This window comes from Takifugu flavidus, chromosome 2, assembly GCF_003711565.1.
Source record: "Takifugu flavidus isolate HTHZ2018 chromosome 2, ASM371156v2, whole genome shotgun sequence".
Lineage (NCBI taxonomy): Eukaryota > Metazoa > Chordata > Actinopteri > Tetraodontiformes > Tetraodontidae > Takifugu > Takifugu flavidus.
In genome coordinates, this window is record NC_079521.1 from 8,822,798 (window position 1) to 8,837,792 (window position 14,995).

Sequence of the window (14,995 nt, forward strand, 5' to 3'; positions counted from 1 at the left end):
CATTGTAACCATGAATGAGCCTGGTCAAGATGGAAAAACCAGAGCGGCGCATGAGAGAATTTACCGCGGTCAACACACATTTAACCTTGATTACACGCACCAAATCAGTCATGTGATGTGTCGTTTTTAATATACTATAACATGTGCAACCACAAAATACACATATTGTGTGACTATAGAATAATGGCTGATTTTTTTTTTAATTGACTGTCCAAAATATGACATGAAATGATTTGGTGTAGTTTCGCATCTGCGCCTCCTAGGGGGCGCTGTTTACCCGAAGACGGCGGTCCTCCCGGGGCTGAATCATTTCATCCATCGTACCCAGAATGCAAAGTGAGACGCCGAAACCTCGCGGCGGCCGCAGCCTCGATCCCTCCAGGTTATCATGACCACAGGAGAGTCGCCTTCCAGTTAAACCCCGACGCGCAACAAAGGTTTTCCTTCCGCGTCCGCTCCATGAACGCGCGCAGCCGGTCCCATGCAGCGTGGATACCTGGCGGATTCGTAGCCCAGATTGGAGAGAGGATCTAGCGAGGGATCGCCATGGCAGCCTCAGAACTGTACACAAAGGTGAACCAAAGTGAACATTTCTGTCGGTGCATGACGGTGTTGGCGTGTCGGCGTGTTGTTGTTTGTTTGTTTGTTTTCGCGTCGCGCTAAAATACGTGGACGCATTTCTGAGTGATGTCGGTTTGGTTTTCTTGTCGGGGGGGGGGGTTTGGAATGAATGACTGATCTTGGAACCACATTTAAACCCGCTGGACTGAGATTAAAAATAGAGCCTTCACGTGCACAACAGCGGCCAGGCGTGTGCGCGTTTCACATGCTGTTTAGCTTAGTCATTTAAAAAAAAAAAAAATAATACACGTGTCATTTGCCACTATATTTCCTCATCCAAACAGCATAAATCTGCCCCCCGGGCCTTGGTGCTCCCGTCCTCCCTCACCGGAGGCTACGGTGATGCAAAGGCGGTGCCAGCGTTCGCTGAGACGCGGCTTTGTTGATATTTAAGCCTTCATGCTTGGCTTTAAATCAGACCTGCACATATAAACGCCCTTTTCTTAGGTGATACGCGGCCTGGTCCCTTTTCTCGGGCTCATGCACGTGTTTCCACGGCTGACAGCCGACCCCTGTCACTTGGGTACCGCCGAGATGCTGCGTTGAGCGCCGCATCCTTAGCTTAGCATCCTCCTTTAGCATCCAGGATGTTTTGACCAGCAGAGGCCCCGGAGCCTCCCTGCTGCTGGAAAAATCCCAAATGCTCCCTGACAACATGTCAGTGCTGCTCGTTGGCACGTTGGTGAGGTCACCAGTGGTCCAATCTCTTCTGTGTCTAACATATGGGAAATTAAGACTGTGTGTGTGTGTGTGTGTGTGTGTGTGTGCTGTGTGAGAAGGAGATGAGTCACCCATCCCCCTGCTTTAAAAGCTTTATTCCATTGCAATAAGGTTGGAGATGGGACGTAGCGAGCGTCAATTCTGACGATTGAAATCCCCCCTGAATCAACACAAACTGCACTTTCAGCGCGATATCTCGTGCTGCTGGCGTGATTTCCAGCCGCTGCTATCTCAGCGGCTTCAGACTTGTGAAGACTAATGGTGAAAGAGCAGAGCTAATAGTTCTCTAATCCAGCTGGCAAGGGATTGATCTCTGCGGGCCAAATGGAAAGTCCGCTGAGACGTCTGAGCCTCTGATGTGAGGAAATCAAACCTGCAACCTTCAGGCCAACATTTAGCTTGTGTTTCCTTCATTGACTCTGGCCCACAGGTTTTAAGGTTGCCTGGAAATGGCGTTTCTTTACAAGAAACAAATCTTCTGCTTTGAATGCCACAGTCTGTTTTAAAAAGTTTCGCCTCCCTTCATTTTCTTTGGGCTGGAAAACACTCCAGTCTTTGTGTGTGTGTGTGTGTGTGTGTGTGTGTGTGTTGTGTGTGTGTGTGTGTGTGTGTGTGTGTGTGTGCTCGCAGTATCACATCATGGAACATTTTGGTGGATGCAGATAGAAAAGCTGTTTAAAGATGGTGAGAGTGCATCTATGTATGTCAGCGCGTCTGAGATGGACTATATTTGAGGAGGAGCGGAGTTGGATCTGGTTATGTGGTTATAAATAGGTGAGCTGTCATTAGCTGCAGTTCAGGGAGCTGAGTGGAGGCAGGCTGTGGTTGGCTGATGGTGACACACTAAAGAACGGTGCTCTGTAGGTTAAATAGTGAGTCAAATTATCCAGATGGGCCCTTGATACTGCAGCTGGTCCTTATGAAGCCTGTGGTTATATTCCAAGAGGGTTTTCCACATTTGAAGGTCGTTGCAGGGAATATCCGCAAAGAAATATAGTAGATCTTTCCTCACGCTCCGTAAGGGGCTCGTCTCCTGGTAGGTCCCCCTTCTGAGAGCTCAGACCCAGTGTGAGTCCCCTCTGCTGGTCTAACATCAGCCCCAGTGTGCCCTGCTCACCACTGTGTCCAGTGTTGGTTCTGCCTGCAGTGAGTTGCCCTCGCCGTCCCTCGTGTGGCCCGGAGGCCGGGGCCTCGGCGGTGAAGGGCAGGAAAACACCTGCTGCCACCCGAACACGTCATGGCGATGATTTGGTTGTTGTGGAAAAAGACCCAAACCAGCGAGTCTGCTGTGTCCTCGTTAGCGCCACAGCAGGCGTTTCCAGTTTGAGCCAAATGTTTGACGTTTGATCCGGACAAATTTGATCTGAGCCATCTTTAATCGCGTTAAGCTGATCGAATGTCTGCGGTTTATTTGCGCTCTACCCTTGGATGTAATTAGGAGCGTGTGCTTTAGGTTTCCAACATTATGGCGTGCGTATTCGCTGGCGTGCAGCCGCCGCAGCGCTCGCTAGCTGGCTTTAATATTCTGGAGCGGTTCTAATATTCAGGAATATCAGGTTCGAGTTCCCGACAACGTTTTGAATTGTTCGGTCATGCTCACGTCGATGTCGACGTGTTTCCTCGTCGTGGCTTTGCCGCCGTGCTCATGTGACGGAGGGGGGGCGTCCAGATGCTTGACAGACAGCAGGGACGGCCACTGGTCGGTCACAAGACGAGGACCTTCAGGGAACATTGGTGAACGCCACTTGTGTCTGCAGGCACAATGGGGAGGTCTCATTGCAGCAGCTCCTGCTGGAGCTCAGTGCTGGATCCGCCACCGTCTGGTCTGCTGCTGCGTGGGGCTGGAAGCCAGACCTTCAGCATGAGTTAGCCACCTGGTAGAACCAAGATGAACTGGGAGTTGGAGTATATGTACACTGACGTAAGTCTGCTTCTCCTCCACCTTTTCATGAATCATTCAGTTCCTCTGTAAAACAACGAGAAGATACTTTTGCTACTTTTGCTATTTGGAGATCGTGGATTTGGTGCAGCATGGATCCCCAGTCCTGGCACACCCTTGTGTAGAGGAGACCATTATATTACTGTGACTGGGTACGGACACTCGTAACAGAACCGGACTTTACTTTAAGTTTTATGTCATTAATCGAAGACGTCTGGGGAACCCTACATGTTTATTGTGTGCATTCTTTGTCCACAGTAGATCACATGTTTGCCTTTAAAGGCAGGCTTTTATTTATGGGCGTATTTAGTCAGAGAAGCTGAATCTACAATTTCGGGATTTTCACACTGGCCACCATTTTTTAAAGCTGTTGTTGTCTTCGAAGTGGAGGAATCTTGTTTGTCACAGCCCATCGTAATGACCTGGTGAACCCCCGCGACTCAGAACTGAGTAAAGTTACGTGATTAAGTGCTGGGCAGCTTCACTGCGTTTAGTCAGCGGTCCTGATGTGCAGTCCCTGGACGCTGGCGCGCTAGCTGATATAAGAAGGGGCACTGTGGAGCATAGCGAGGAGAGCGCAGGGCTTCTTCCCAAGGCAGCCCTCCAACAGTACCCGGGTCTGTGTTGCGGCGTCATGCTGTTGCGTCTGTCCAGCTGAGCAGAAAAACAGCAGATTCTCACATGAGTGGCATCATGTGACGAGGCCTCCGCAGTCTGGGACTCCGCTGATGACTTTACTGGGAATTTGGTGAGCCCAAATGCTATTGGCTCGCCGTCGCAGCATCGCTTGATTCACTTACGTCCTCCCGGTTCCAGACTTAATATGAAAATTGGATGATCTTCATAAGACGGCATTTGACTTCAGAGTTTTCTGTTGACTATATATAACTCATTAGTAGAATTGCCTCAGGGTAGGACTTGTAGGATTTCCATTTGTAATGCCAAATGTGGGCAGGGAGAGCAGGGATTTAAGTTCTGCAGACCTGTTGGTCCTGGTGGGAGGGAAGCCCAAGGAGCTTCAGGAGCCGCGGCAGGCCACCGTGCCAAGAGTGAAAGCTCAGTCCCTCTAATCTGCTCTTGACTTTGTGCAGAGACGTAAAAACTTGACCTGCGCGCCCTCCAAACGTGCACACATACGCACAGCGTGCACACTCGCCAGTGTCTTGGTGAGTGTCACCTCCCATCCTCAGGCTTGATGTCAGCCGAGCTGCTCAAGAGGATCAAGAGATAAAGGAGAATTCACTTTAACGATTGACTTGCCTTTATGTTTATAAATTCCAGGCATCTCTAGTAGGCGTAATTACACCTAAACAGTAATTCTGCTAACACCTTTTACCTGTAGGGACAATTACATCTTTACATAATTACAATATTCTGCCTTCCTTCTTTGGTTGCATGAAAGGGAAGGAACCGCTCATTCTATTGTGTCAACCATGTCACTCCAAGAAAACCCCACAACCGTGTGACTGTAATGTAATCACGGTGTCGTTGACTCCAATAAGATTAGGCTGTGTTAAACCCCACGTTAGCCTAATCTGGTCTTGATCCTTTATCTCAACATAAACCAGTATTAACGTTGGTCTTCCACCTTGCAGAACAGACATTTTACTGCTGGGAGGTGATATAGATTAAAATGTAAATAAAAATGAAACGTGTGGTTATTTTTGAGTGCATAGACATAAAATGCTATGTAGTAATTCTCGTATGCATCTATAGTTCTATGTATGATTAGGTATAAATCCCAAAAACAGACATTACCAGAAACGGTTTCGTTCTCTTCAGTCTCATGAAACAGCAATTAAACGTGCGTTGAAGGTGAGATCACACTTACGAATAGTGAAACCGTCAGATCTGCTGGTGATAGTTGGTTCTGATGTAGTTGGACATTTAATTACGCTCGCTTTCACTGACATTTAAACTCCGCCCACCTTTGTCTCGAAAACGTGACCGTGGTGTCAAACTGGCCACAACCTCAGCCTGATTTTCATTAACTGGGCAAAGTCAAACTGCCTTGGGAGATCAACCACCATTTTTGTTATTGCAGTCTGGTTCACAACGCCGCTGCCGCCATCTTTGACACACAACTTTGCGTCCCTCCGTCCTCACTCTTCTGACTCGTCACATTTGCTGCTGTGGTTCTTGTTGAGATTGTGGAGAAATTTGTCCTTGAAATGTGTCTCTGATGACTGAATTTTATTCTTTATCCTGGGGAGGGAATTTATCGCCCATACGGTTCATATATTAAAACACTGTCTGTCTCGGTTTATCTCATATAGGTCAAACTTAAATGTGTAGGTTGGTAGTCAGCAAATACATTTTCAGAATAATCCAGCATTTGACACCTGGCATATGAAATGTTTGGGGGTTAAGAGATGGTTTGAGGGTTGGTTCGGGACTGGGGGGATGTATTGTGTGTAAGTCCTCACAAAAATATATATATAAGGATGTGTTTGTGTGACAGGGTGATAATGGGGATTAGCAAGCGTGCTAACGCTGTGACGCTGCTATGAGGTGCGATGCTGCCTCAAAACTCGGTGGAGCTATTTTAAGCCATCGTCTTTCCCCCTCTTCCTCCTCCCTCTCTTCTCCAGTTGCTAGGAGGCTCACTGATGGGATGGTGTCCTGCAGGGACCAAAAAGGTGAAATGATTAACAAAATGGTGGAGTTGGAGCGGTGATAAACAGAAGCACAGGTCCCGTGTAAACAGACTAGATTCAAGTTAAACCCATTTCCCTTTATTTTTTGCTGCATTGTTCTGCGGCCCTCAAATATTTGATTTATATATATTTTTGCTGATTTGATGTATTTAAACATCATGTTTTATATTAAATTCCTGTCATTATTATAAGGGCTCGTTAAAATATAGACATACACACATTTATAGGAGAACAGCCTGGTGCTGGGACTGTGGTGTAAGCTTGATATCTAGATTCAGATTTTATGCAGCTGTGTTAGCTTTGTTTCCCCTTCACATGTCAATAATACCAACATATCTGCTTTAATTCTTTGTTATTTGTCAAATCCAGTAATTAGGTGCTTTAATATGCACACGTGTGACTCCCCTCCCTCTTTAAGTCTTTTCATTCATTTCCGTATGACTCCCGGCGTCCCTCCGTCTCCTCTTCCATTCATCTGCTAACCTAAACCACACGGCGCGGGATCTCGCCACACTGGTCCGAGGCTTCGGCTTCCCTGAAGCCAGGAGATGGAAATAAAAAGAAAAAAAGGAGGGTAAAACTGGAGCAGGCTTTGGGTTTAGAGCTTTGAGGAGGAACCCGTTTAGTCACACTCTGATGGCGCTGTGCCTGAACATTCTCAGACAGGAAGTGAGGACGTGTGAGCCTGATGTCATGGTTCAGGTAGTGGATAATGAAGCCGCATTTAAAGTTAAGTGACTTTCTCTCTCGTCCTGCTGGTGGACAATGAGGTCTCTCTCTCTCTCCCGTCTCTCTGAAAGCGTCCTCAGCCGTTTATGTAACGGCGCCAGAGGAACCCAACAAGCCTCCTCATACACTTCTGCAGCAGCAGTCCTGCTGACGCTTGCGTGCACGTTTGGTTTTTATAGTATTTTTCTCAAATGAAAGCTCGTCCCATCAAACGAACAGCTTCAGCCGGTGCGGTCCAGTTCGTATACTTTGACACATCCATGCACGACGGGCCCGCGTGGGGGTTTTCCTGCGGTAAAATCTGAAAATATGGATTTTGGTCTGACTAAACCTTCCTGAAACGACCTCCTGTGTTTTCATACATCTGAATTCCTCAGCCATGTGACTGCCAGGCTTCATCACCGTTTGCACCACATGTCTGTGATCAGCTGATTGCCTCCAGTCACAAGTCTGTACAGTTTGATAGTAGTGTGTGTGTGTGTGTGTGTGTGTGTGTGTGTGTGTGTGTGTGTGTGTGTGTGTGTGTGTGTGTGTGTGTGTGTGTGTGTGTGTGTGTGTGTGTGTGTGAGAGAGAGAGAGAGAAAGAGAATCTTAAGATATAGTCACAACCACATTCTTCCCTGGTATTCAGCAGTTTGTTCCCACAGATTTACAGGCCATTAAGAATCTCCTGGACCATAAAGATGGAAATATTGCAGGATTTCTCAGTGGCTACATAAAAACCTACCACATAAATGTTGCAGCCTGGTGTCTCACCATTCCATGAATTGGGGACTCCAGGTTTAGTTACACTCGCTCCACCAATCAGGTGACTTTTATAGTCCGCGTCGATCTTAAATTGATGTTAGTAGTGCGGGTACATTTATCACACATTGGCTTCAATCGTATTTCTTTCTTCAGTAAGGTTCTTCTGCGTCTCGATCTAGTTAGATGACACAATTTAAAAGATTAACCTGGGGAATCCGTCAGGAAGTAATGAGCTATAAACAGTCACTTTCTCAGCGATTCAATTGAATTGAGCCCATTTTAAGGGGCATCAGAACAGAAGGGACCTTTTTAGAACCACTGGAAAGTGGCAGCCAGTGATAATGATCCTGCAGACCTAGCATTTCCTAGCATTTCCTAGCATTTTACTGTTGTTAGCAATGAACCCTCAATAATCAGATGTCACTATTTTCTTCATTTAGTGTTTTCTAGAGTTCTGTGTTGTTTTCTGTAAACATGCTGTGACATGAAGCAACAGGCATGTGGATACATATTTATTGTCCTTTCTACACTCCTCAGACCGCTCGGGTGTGGATCCCCGATACAGAGGAGGTGTGGAGGTCTGCCGAGCTGACCAAGGACTACAACAATGGAGACAGCTCCCTGCAGCTGCTGCTGGAGGACGGGACGGTGAGGATTGAGTCTCCTGTTTCTTTCGCTCTCTTTCTCTATTTCTCTCCCCTTAGCGTTGCCACGGATGAGGGCTGCTTGCATAGATGCCCTGAGAACATCTAATGTTCTGCCTTAGTCTCAAAATAGTCTCAATAATAATAATGTTGGAATAAATCTTGAGGCTTTTCTGTGTGTAGTTTTCTGTCTGTGTTCCAGCTCCCAGATGGTCTGTTGTGCATAGAAGTATGTAAAAAAAAAAAAAAAAAACGACTGCACATGTATGTTTGATTCTCAGAGCCTCGAGCACCTCCTGGACCCCAAAACAAAGAACCTGCCTTACCTGCGAAACCCTGACATCCTGGTGGGCGAGAATGACCTCACAGCGCTCAGCTACCTCCACGAGCCAGCCGTGCTGCACAATCTCAAAGTCCGCTTTGTCGACTCTAAGCTCATTTACACTTACTGCGGTAGGTAGCGCTTCCCTCACGTGTCACAACCTTTATATGATGAAACCTCGGATGGATTCACCAGCACAAATGTGTGATTTACAACAGAAGCGACCGTGTTTGCCTTTTTGCTCATTTATTAGCAGATTAATTGGCCCCCTCAGCATGCATTATATTGTCATCGGCCTGTAATAATGAGTAAATGTTCCTTAGATTGCCAGTGCTTGTCATTTTGAAACATCTGCGGTTGTTATTGACCGTTCACTGTAAAACTTGCATGCTTGAAACGACCATCATGACACATATTTGCCTTTCTCCGCGTGGCCTGTAGGGGGCAGACTTTCCCCCTGTCTAGTTTATCATGGTACTGTAAAGCCACTATAGATAAGGCAAAATTTCCAAAGTCTGTCTTAAACTTAGCTTATTTTCATAGCATTTATCAAGTGTATGTTGTTTCTCTTGAAATAATGAACCATTAAAATGTTACCTTAAGACCCTGATGCTTCATTTATGTCTATTTCATTCCACGTGTTTGCGTTTTGGGTTGCAGGAATCGTTCTGGTGGCCATCAACCCTTATGAAACCCTTCCGATCTACGGCACCGACATCATTAATGCTTACAGTGGTCAGAACATGGGGGACATGGACCCACACATATTCGCTGTGGCAGAAGAAGCATACAAACAAATGGCCAGGTTCGTATGTGTGGAGGAGAGACCCGAGGGGTCCTGGTTCTGCAGCTTAGTTTGTAGGTCAGAACAGAACCAGAAATAGTGATTTCTGAGTGATTTCTCAGGTATGCATTAGAGGTGCAAAACAGACTTCCCTCTCTCTTTATGTCAAACATTTCGAAAGGCTTCGTATATCGAGAAGCCACAGAAAAACAAATTAAATCAGACTCGATGTTCAAGGAAAAGAAGGAAACGTTTCAGCAGATGCAGCTTTCCTAACAGGAAGAAAAGAAGCAGCAATTACTGCGCTCACACCTGAAACCCGGAATATGAAGGGCGCTCAGCAGGGGTACGATGTAGCGGTGCTGGGTTAGCACATGCTTTGCCTGCAGCATCAAACATGTTCTGTCTCCTCCGAGCTTTAATTGACAGGCCATAATGACACTACTCTTGTTCTCCTGTTTTCTCTTAACACCACTTGCTCTCTTTACCTGTTGCCATCACGTAAAACTGAGCTGCACTACAGCTGAGGATAAGGAAGCTGGCGTCTTTTTATCTGTAACATGCACAACAGCATGATGTTTAGTCTGAGCTGCACGCTGAATAACTGAGCTAGCTATAGGAACGGGAGGGATGCCAGGCTTTAAGTCCGCCTCATTATTGTTATACAGCTGTTTAAAATCTTGCCCACTGTGGTTTTAAACGTATTGTCCATTATATTGTTTGGTTTGGGTTTTGCTTTTCCGCCAGGGATGAAAGGAACCAGTCCATCATTGTAAGCGGGGAATCTGGTGCGGGAAAGACGGTCTCAGCCAAATACGCCATGAGATACTTTGCCACGGTCAGCGGCTCCGCCAGCGAGGCCAACATCGACGAGAAGGTGTTGGCTTCCAACCCCATCATGGAGGTGAGGACAGTTATGATCCTAAAGAGACAGACATGTCCTCTCTAGCTTCAGAGATCAGGAACATGCAACGCCTTCTGACACTGCAGTTGCTCTACTCTGACTCTTACTCACTTTATGGAATGCGAATCATTCGGGCTGAATATTATTGTTTGCAGCGTCATATCCTCTTTTCTCTATTTCTTCATTGCTGATTCCCTCCCTTCAACTCAGTTTCACCACTTTCACTCTCTTCTCTGTGATTTATCTGTGTGTGTGTGTGCGTGCGTGTATTGCATTTCCTCCTGGAGAGCCATAACGATGAGGAGGGAGAGAACTCTCCTGTTCCCATATGCCACTAATCCCCTCCCTCCTCTAGGCCCTACCATCCCCCCTCCGCAGCCGCGGTTTCTCACCGCTCTTCACCGTCATCCTAGTCACCATTTTCACCTCGAGCCAATCTCAGACGAGCTGACTCCGTGAAGAGAAAGCTTTCTTTTATTGTAGTGATGTCATTCCTGCCTCTTAAGCGTGGGCGCAGATGGTTGCATCAGCCTTTTCCGTTATTACCCAACACGTGAGTGCGTGTTTACGCGTGTGTGGCTGATGGGAGCGGGGAGTGGAATACCTGCTCTGCTGAAAGGGTCCTTGTCTGCACTGAATGGCCGAGTGTTCTTAACTCGCCAAGAACGTCCTGTGTTCCCTGCTCAGGCACTAATAACCCTGAGCGGTCCAGCATCCGCCCTGTGTTCCACCCTGTAGGAGGAAAGTCAGGGTATCAAAATAAAGACGCGGGTCTTGAGCCGCTTTGTGTAACATCCAAGAAAACTGTCCTCACACATCTATTGCTGTCTGTCACGCAGGCCATCGGGAATGCAAAGACAACCAGGAACGACAACAGCAGTCGTTTTGGGAAATACATCGAGATCGGCTTCGACACTCGCTACCGCATCATCGGCGCCAACATGAGGACGTATCTACTGGAAAAGTCACGCGTGGTCTTTCAAGTACGAACGCACACAATCGAGTTTAGGTACAAATGCTTCAGTCGGACTTGAATTTCTGCAACAGCAGCTGGAAAAAAGGGAGCAGGATGTTAGAGTCGGAGTGTGGAATCACGTGTTGATATTGAGCATGTTTTGGTTTTAAACTGTCCCTTAAATAGGTGATGGGACATACGGTTAAGTTATTAATGATACAGGTTTCACGAAAGAGGCCAAAGCACACATTTGAAGCTGGTTGAGGAGCTTTGTCTATTTATTCTCCTCTACACTGGTTGATCCAGTTGTTGAGATAACACACACATGCACGAGTACACGCACACACACGCTGCTGTCACGGTCAGAGCTTTTGAGGAATGAGGACGGTGCTGTGAAATGTTGCCTCTGCATTTTTCGCATGCTAAGCTCAGCTATCACCCAGTCACAGATGCATGTTTGGGTGTGTGTTGTCCTAATGTAGGACGCTTTCCCAGGACACACATCCGTAGCTCCTCAGGGTGCAGGTATTTCTGTCTGACAGGTGGTTCTACTGGATGGAACGGCACCTCTCGCGTTGTGTTTGTGGCAGATGCAAATCTAATAGCATCACTATCATGTAGCGTCACCTGACCCGTTGGTAATAACGTCCTTCAGCGAGATGTTAAACCAACAACAGCTGCAGTGGAGCTTCCAGATGTGTGATTGTGCAGCAAGTGTGACGTACATTCACAGTCAGTGGTGAAAGGAGTCCTCATGAATGAGCTGCAGGTTGGACACGCTTGTGAATATGTGTGAATTCATTTAATTTAGCAATACAATACCGCATATTGTATGCATAACATATGGTGCACATGCGTTCCTTTATACATTAGTTTTAAGCATGATTCTACTTTTTCTGATTCTAATGATTTATTGTAGGCGGATGAAGAGAGGAATTATCACATCTTTTACCAGCTCTGCGCTTCGTCCCATCTGCCGGAGCTCAAGTCTCTGAAGCTGAGTAAGTCTCTTCCATATATCTATACATCTGCACGTAATGAATGACAAGCTTCAGGCATTTGGGGGTGCCTTACCTTTAATGTCAGCAGTAAATACAGAAACAGACCTTTTGATGAGGAAAACTGAAAATCCACCTTTTAAATCGGCCGAGGGCTCAGTCAAACAAAACAGTGCTTAAAAGCTCCGTTTGCAGAGATTTCACTCATTTTAACTGGAACTGATGCAGCTCATTGCAGAGTAAAATCCAATCATAAATGTGCGTTTTCCCCTCTGGAACTGAGAACAATAACTTGCCAAAACAGGCCTGTCAGACAATAGATTAAAGGCAGATTAGATATTAAATTTTCAGTGGGTTTGGATTTATCTCTGTGGGTGTACAGACTCTCATACAGAAGCCCCCCTATGTGGACCTGCACCTGCTCATCCTAGTAAACACACACACACACACACACACAGCTGGTGTCTTTTCCTTTCGTGCTGACTTCCTGGCCCAGTTAAAGGAGCTGTTGTTGCTCAGGTCAGAGCGTGACGTCTGCGATGGTATAAAGCCGTCCATTGTGGAGGTTTTAACATCATTTTTATGTAAAAATGGTCTCTTTCTTTATCTTTAATAAGCCTGAACAGTGATCATCATCATGGAACCACATGTGCTTTGCTGTTAATCTCGAGTCAGTGATCCATTTTCACCCTTACTTATGAGTTAGAGTGCCCAGCGTCTTCCTTCAGAACCTTGGCCGTTATCTTGATTTGCAGACTTTCCTGTTGACTCAGTGGGATCCTTAATCACAAATGAATGTGAAGGAGCATGTCGTGAATGCACAGTTGCGTCCGGGTGAGCGCAGTATGAAGCTCTTGTATCACTCTTTTCTCTTGGCTCAGGCGGTGCAAATGAATTCCTCTACACCAGGCAGGGCCGCAGCCCCGTTATTGACGGTGTGGACGACACCAAAGAGCTCAGCAACACTCGGCAGGCCTTTGCCCTCCTCGGTAACACGAGCCTCCTTCATTTAACGCACCAGAATGTGCACTCTAATCCTGACAAATCTACTCTCATGGCGGTTGCACTAGCCTTTCACTGCTTTTAGGCACAGATGTGATGTTTTGGATCCATTTGCAGGTATTAATGAGAGCTCTCAGATGGGCGTCTTCCGAGTTTTGGCTGCCATTCTTCACCTGGGGAACGTGGAGATTAAGGACAAAGACTCTGACAGCAGCATCATCGCAGTGAGGAGGACACAATATTGCAGGACTCTTAGTGTTCTGTGTTGACTGATGATTAGTTTTGCTTTCTGATATATTGCAATAACTCAAATTAAGTGTAATTTTTAAAACAACATCAACACACGCAGTCACGTTGCTACCAAGCACATTAAATACTGTCTTCTCTTCAGTGGGTTTGAGATACTTGGATTCACGCTCTTCTTTTCTCCCTGCAGCCCAACAATGTCCACCTGACAGCATTTTGCAACCTTGTGGGCGTGACCTACCAGGACATGTCTCACTGGCTGTGCCACAGGAAGCTAAAGACGGCGACCGAGACGTACATAAAGCCCCTCCCGCGTCTGCAGGCCACCAACGCCCGTGACGCTCTCTCCAAACACATCTATGCCAAGCTGTTCAACTGGATTGTGGAGCACGTCAACAAAGCTCTCATCACCAACGTCAAACAGCACTCCTTCATCGGGGTTCTTGACATCTATGGGTAAATTTCTATAAATTGACCACGTGATGAAAATATACACACACCTACAGAGACCTGAATAAATCTGCTCTTCCCTTTAAGGTTTGAGACATTTGAGATCAACAGTTTTGAACAGTTCTGTATAAACTATGCTAATGAAAAGCTTCAGCAGCAGTTCAACATGGTGAGTAGGAGTGTTGGGAGGAACCTGACAGTATTTCATTCATTCAGAGGCGTCTTCATCACCATATGCACATGTGTGTGTGCTCCTGCAGCATGTATTCAAGCTGGAGCAGGAGGAGTACATGAAGGAGCAGATCCCCTGGACTCTCATTGACTTTTATGACAATCAGCCATGCATCAACCTTATAGAAGCCAAGATGGGCATCCTTGACCTTTTGGATGAGGAGTGCAAGGTAAACAGGACCTGGCGCGCTGAAAACCTTTCCAATAATTAGCTAATTCTCCTCATTTTAAATGATTCAGGCACTCAGGATGCTTCAGAGAGCAGCGTTTACAACAGATTAAAGAGGGAATGTCTCTGTAGCATCCACTCAGTCAGTAAATTGCTACAAATACTCATTTGAGGTGGCCTCAAATGAGTCAAAACATTGTTCAACGTTTTGAGGGCTAATGCAAATACTATAATTAAGCTTTGATTCACTACAGTGTGATGCCCTCATATCACCTTAAATACTTAAAGGTTTTCTTCTCTTCAGGTGCTTTAAGCAACATGTTTACATGTTTCTTCAATGAACATTTCCATTGTGTCTCCTGCGTTTTCCTACCAGATGCCGAAAGGGTCAGATGATTCGTGGGCTCAGAAGCTCTATAACACTCACCTAAAGACCTGTTCACTTTTTGAAAAGCCCCGCATGTCCAACCGCGCTTTCATCATCCAACATTTTGCCGACAAGGTCTGTTTTATTAGCATTATAGCGTTTTTATATGCCCAAAGTCAGCGTTGTGAATGGTTTAATCGCTTCAGGGAGTCCATGTTGTGGGCAGAAGGTGTGTGTTTTAGCTCAGCAGACAACAGGTAAGGACAGATTGCTGCAGTGTCTGCTGCAGTGCTCGCATGTTTATTTTTAGTATGGCTGGAGGACTTTCAGTCGTCATTGTTTCACATTAAAAACAGTTTAAGCAGTGAAATATTTGAGTGTGTGCTGGTGTCTTCCACATTAGTGTGGCAGGAGAAGTGCTGCAGAGTTGGGTTTCATGTCCATTTTTAGGTCCTCACTATAAGGTTACAGATAAATGGGTCAAGAACTAATGCAGACCTTCCCATTTTA

The 14,995-nt window shown here is 46.2% G+C and overlaps 1 protein-coding gene across 12 annotated transcripts in view; it reads left to right on the top strand.

Moving 5' to 3' along the window:
• The first annotated feature begins 305 nt into the window (after window positions 1-305).
• Window positions 306-14,995, top strand: part of myo5aa (myosin VAa) — a 31,028-nt gene continuing 16,338 nt past the window's right edge. For 5 of the 12 annotated variants that reach the window (XM_057023262.1, XM_057023303.1, XM_057023314.1 and 2 more), the window contains exons 1-13: window positions 306-573; window positions 7,951-8,061; window positions 8,339-8,510; window positions 9,040-9,184; window positions 9,911-10,067; window positions 10,907-11,050; window positions 11,942-12,023; window positions 12,902-13,009; window positions 13,140-13,246; window positions 13,459-13,724; window positions 13,806-13,887; window positions 13,979-14,119; window positions 14,495-14,620. In XM_057023262.1, the coding sequence (XP_056879242.1) occupies window positions 547-573; window positions 7,951-8,061; window positions 8,339-8,510; window positions 9,040-9,184; window positions 9,911-10,067; window positions 10,907-11,050; window positions 11,942-12,023; window positions 12,902-13,009; window positions 13,140-13,246; window positions 13,459-13,724; window positions 13,806-13,887; window positions 13,979-14,119; window positions 14,495-14,620 (1,668 nt within the window). In that variant the 5' untranslated portion in view covers window positions 306-546. Of the gene's footprint in view, window positions 574-3,043; window positions 3,263-7,950; window positions 8,062-8,338; window positions 8,511-9,039; window positions 9,185-9,910; window positions 10,068-10,906; window positions 11,051-11,941; window positions 12,024-12,901; window positions 13,010-13,139; window positions 13,247-13,458; window positions 13,725-13,805; window positions 13,888-13,978; window positions 14,120-14,494; window positions 14,621-14,995 lie in introns of those variants that run through there. The other 7 variants (XM_057023246.1, XM_057023273.1, XM_057023266.1 and 4 more) reach the window with 3 other exon arrangements.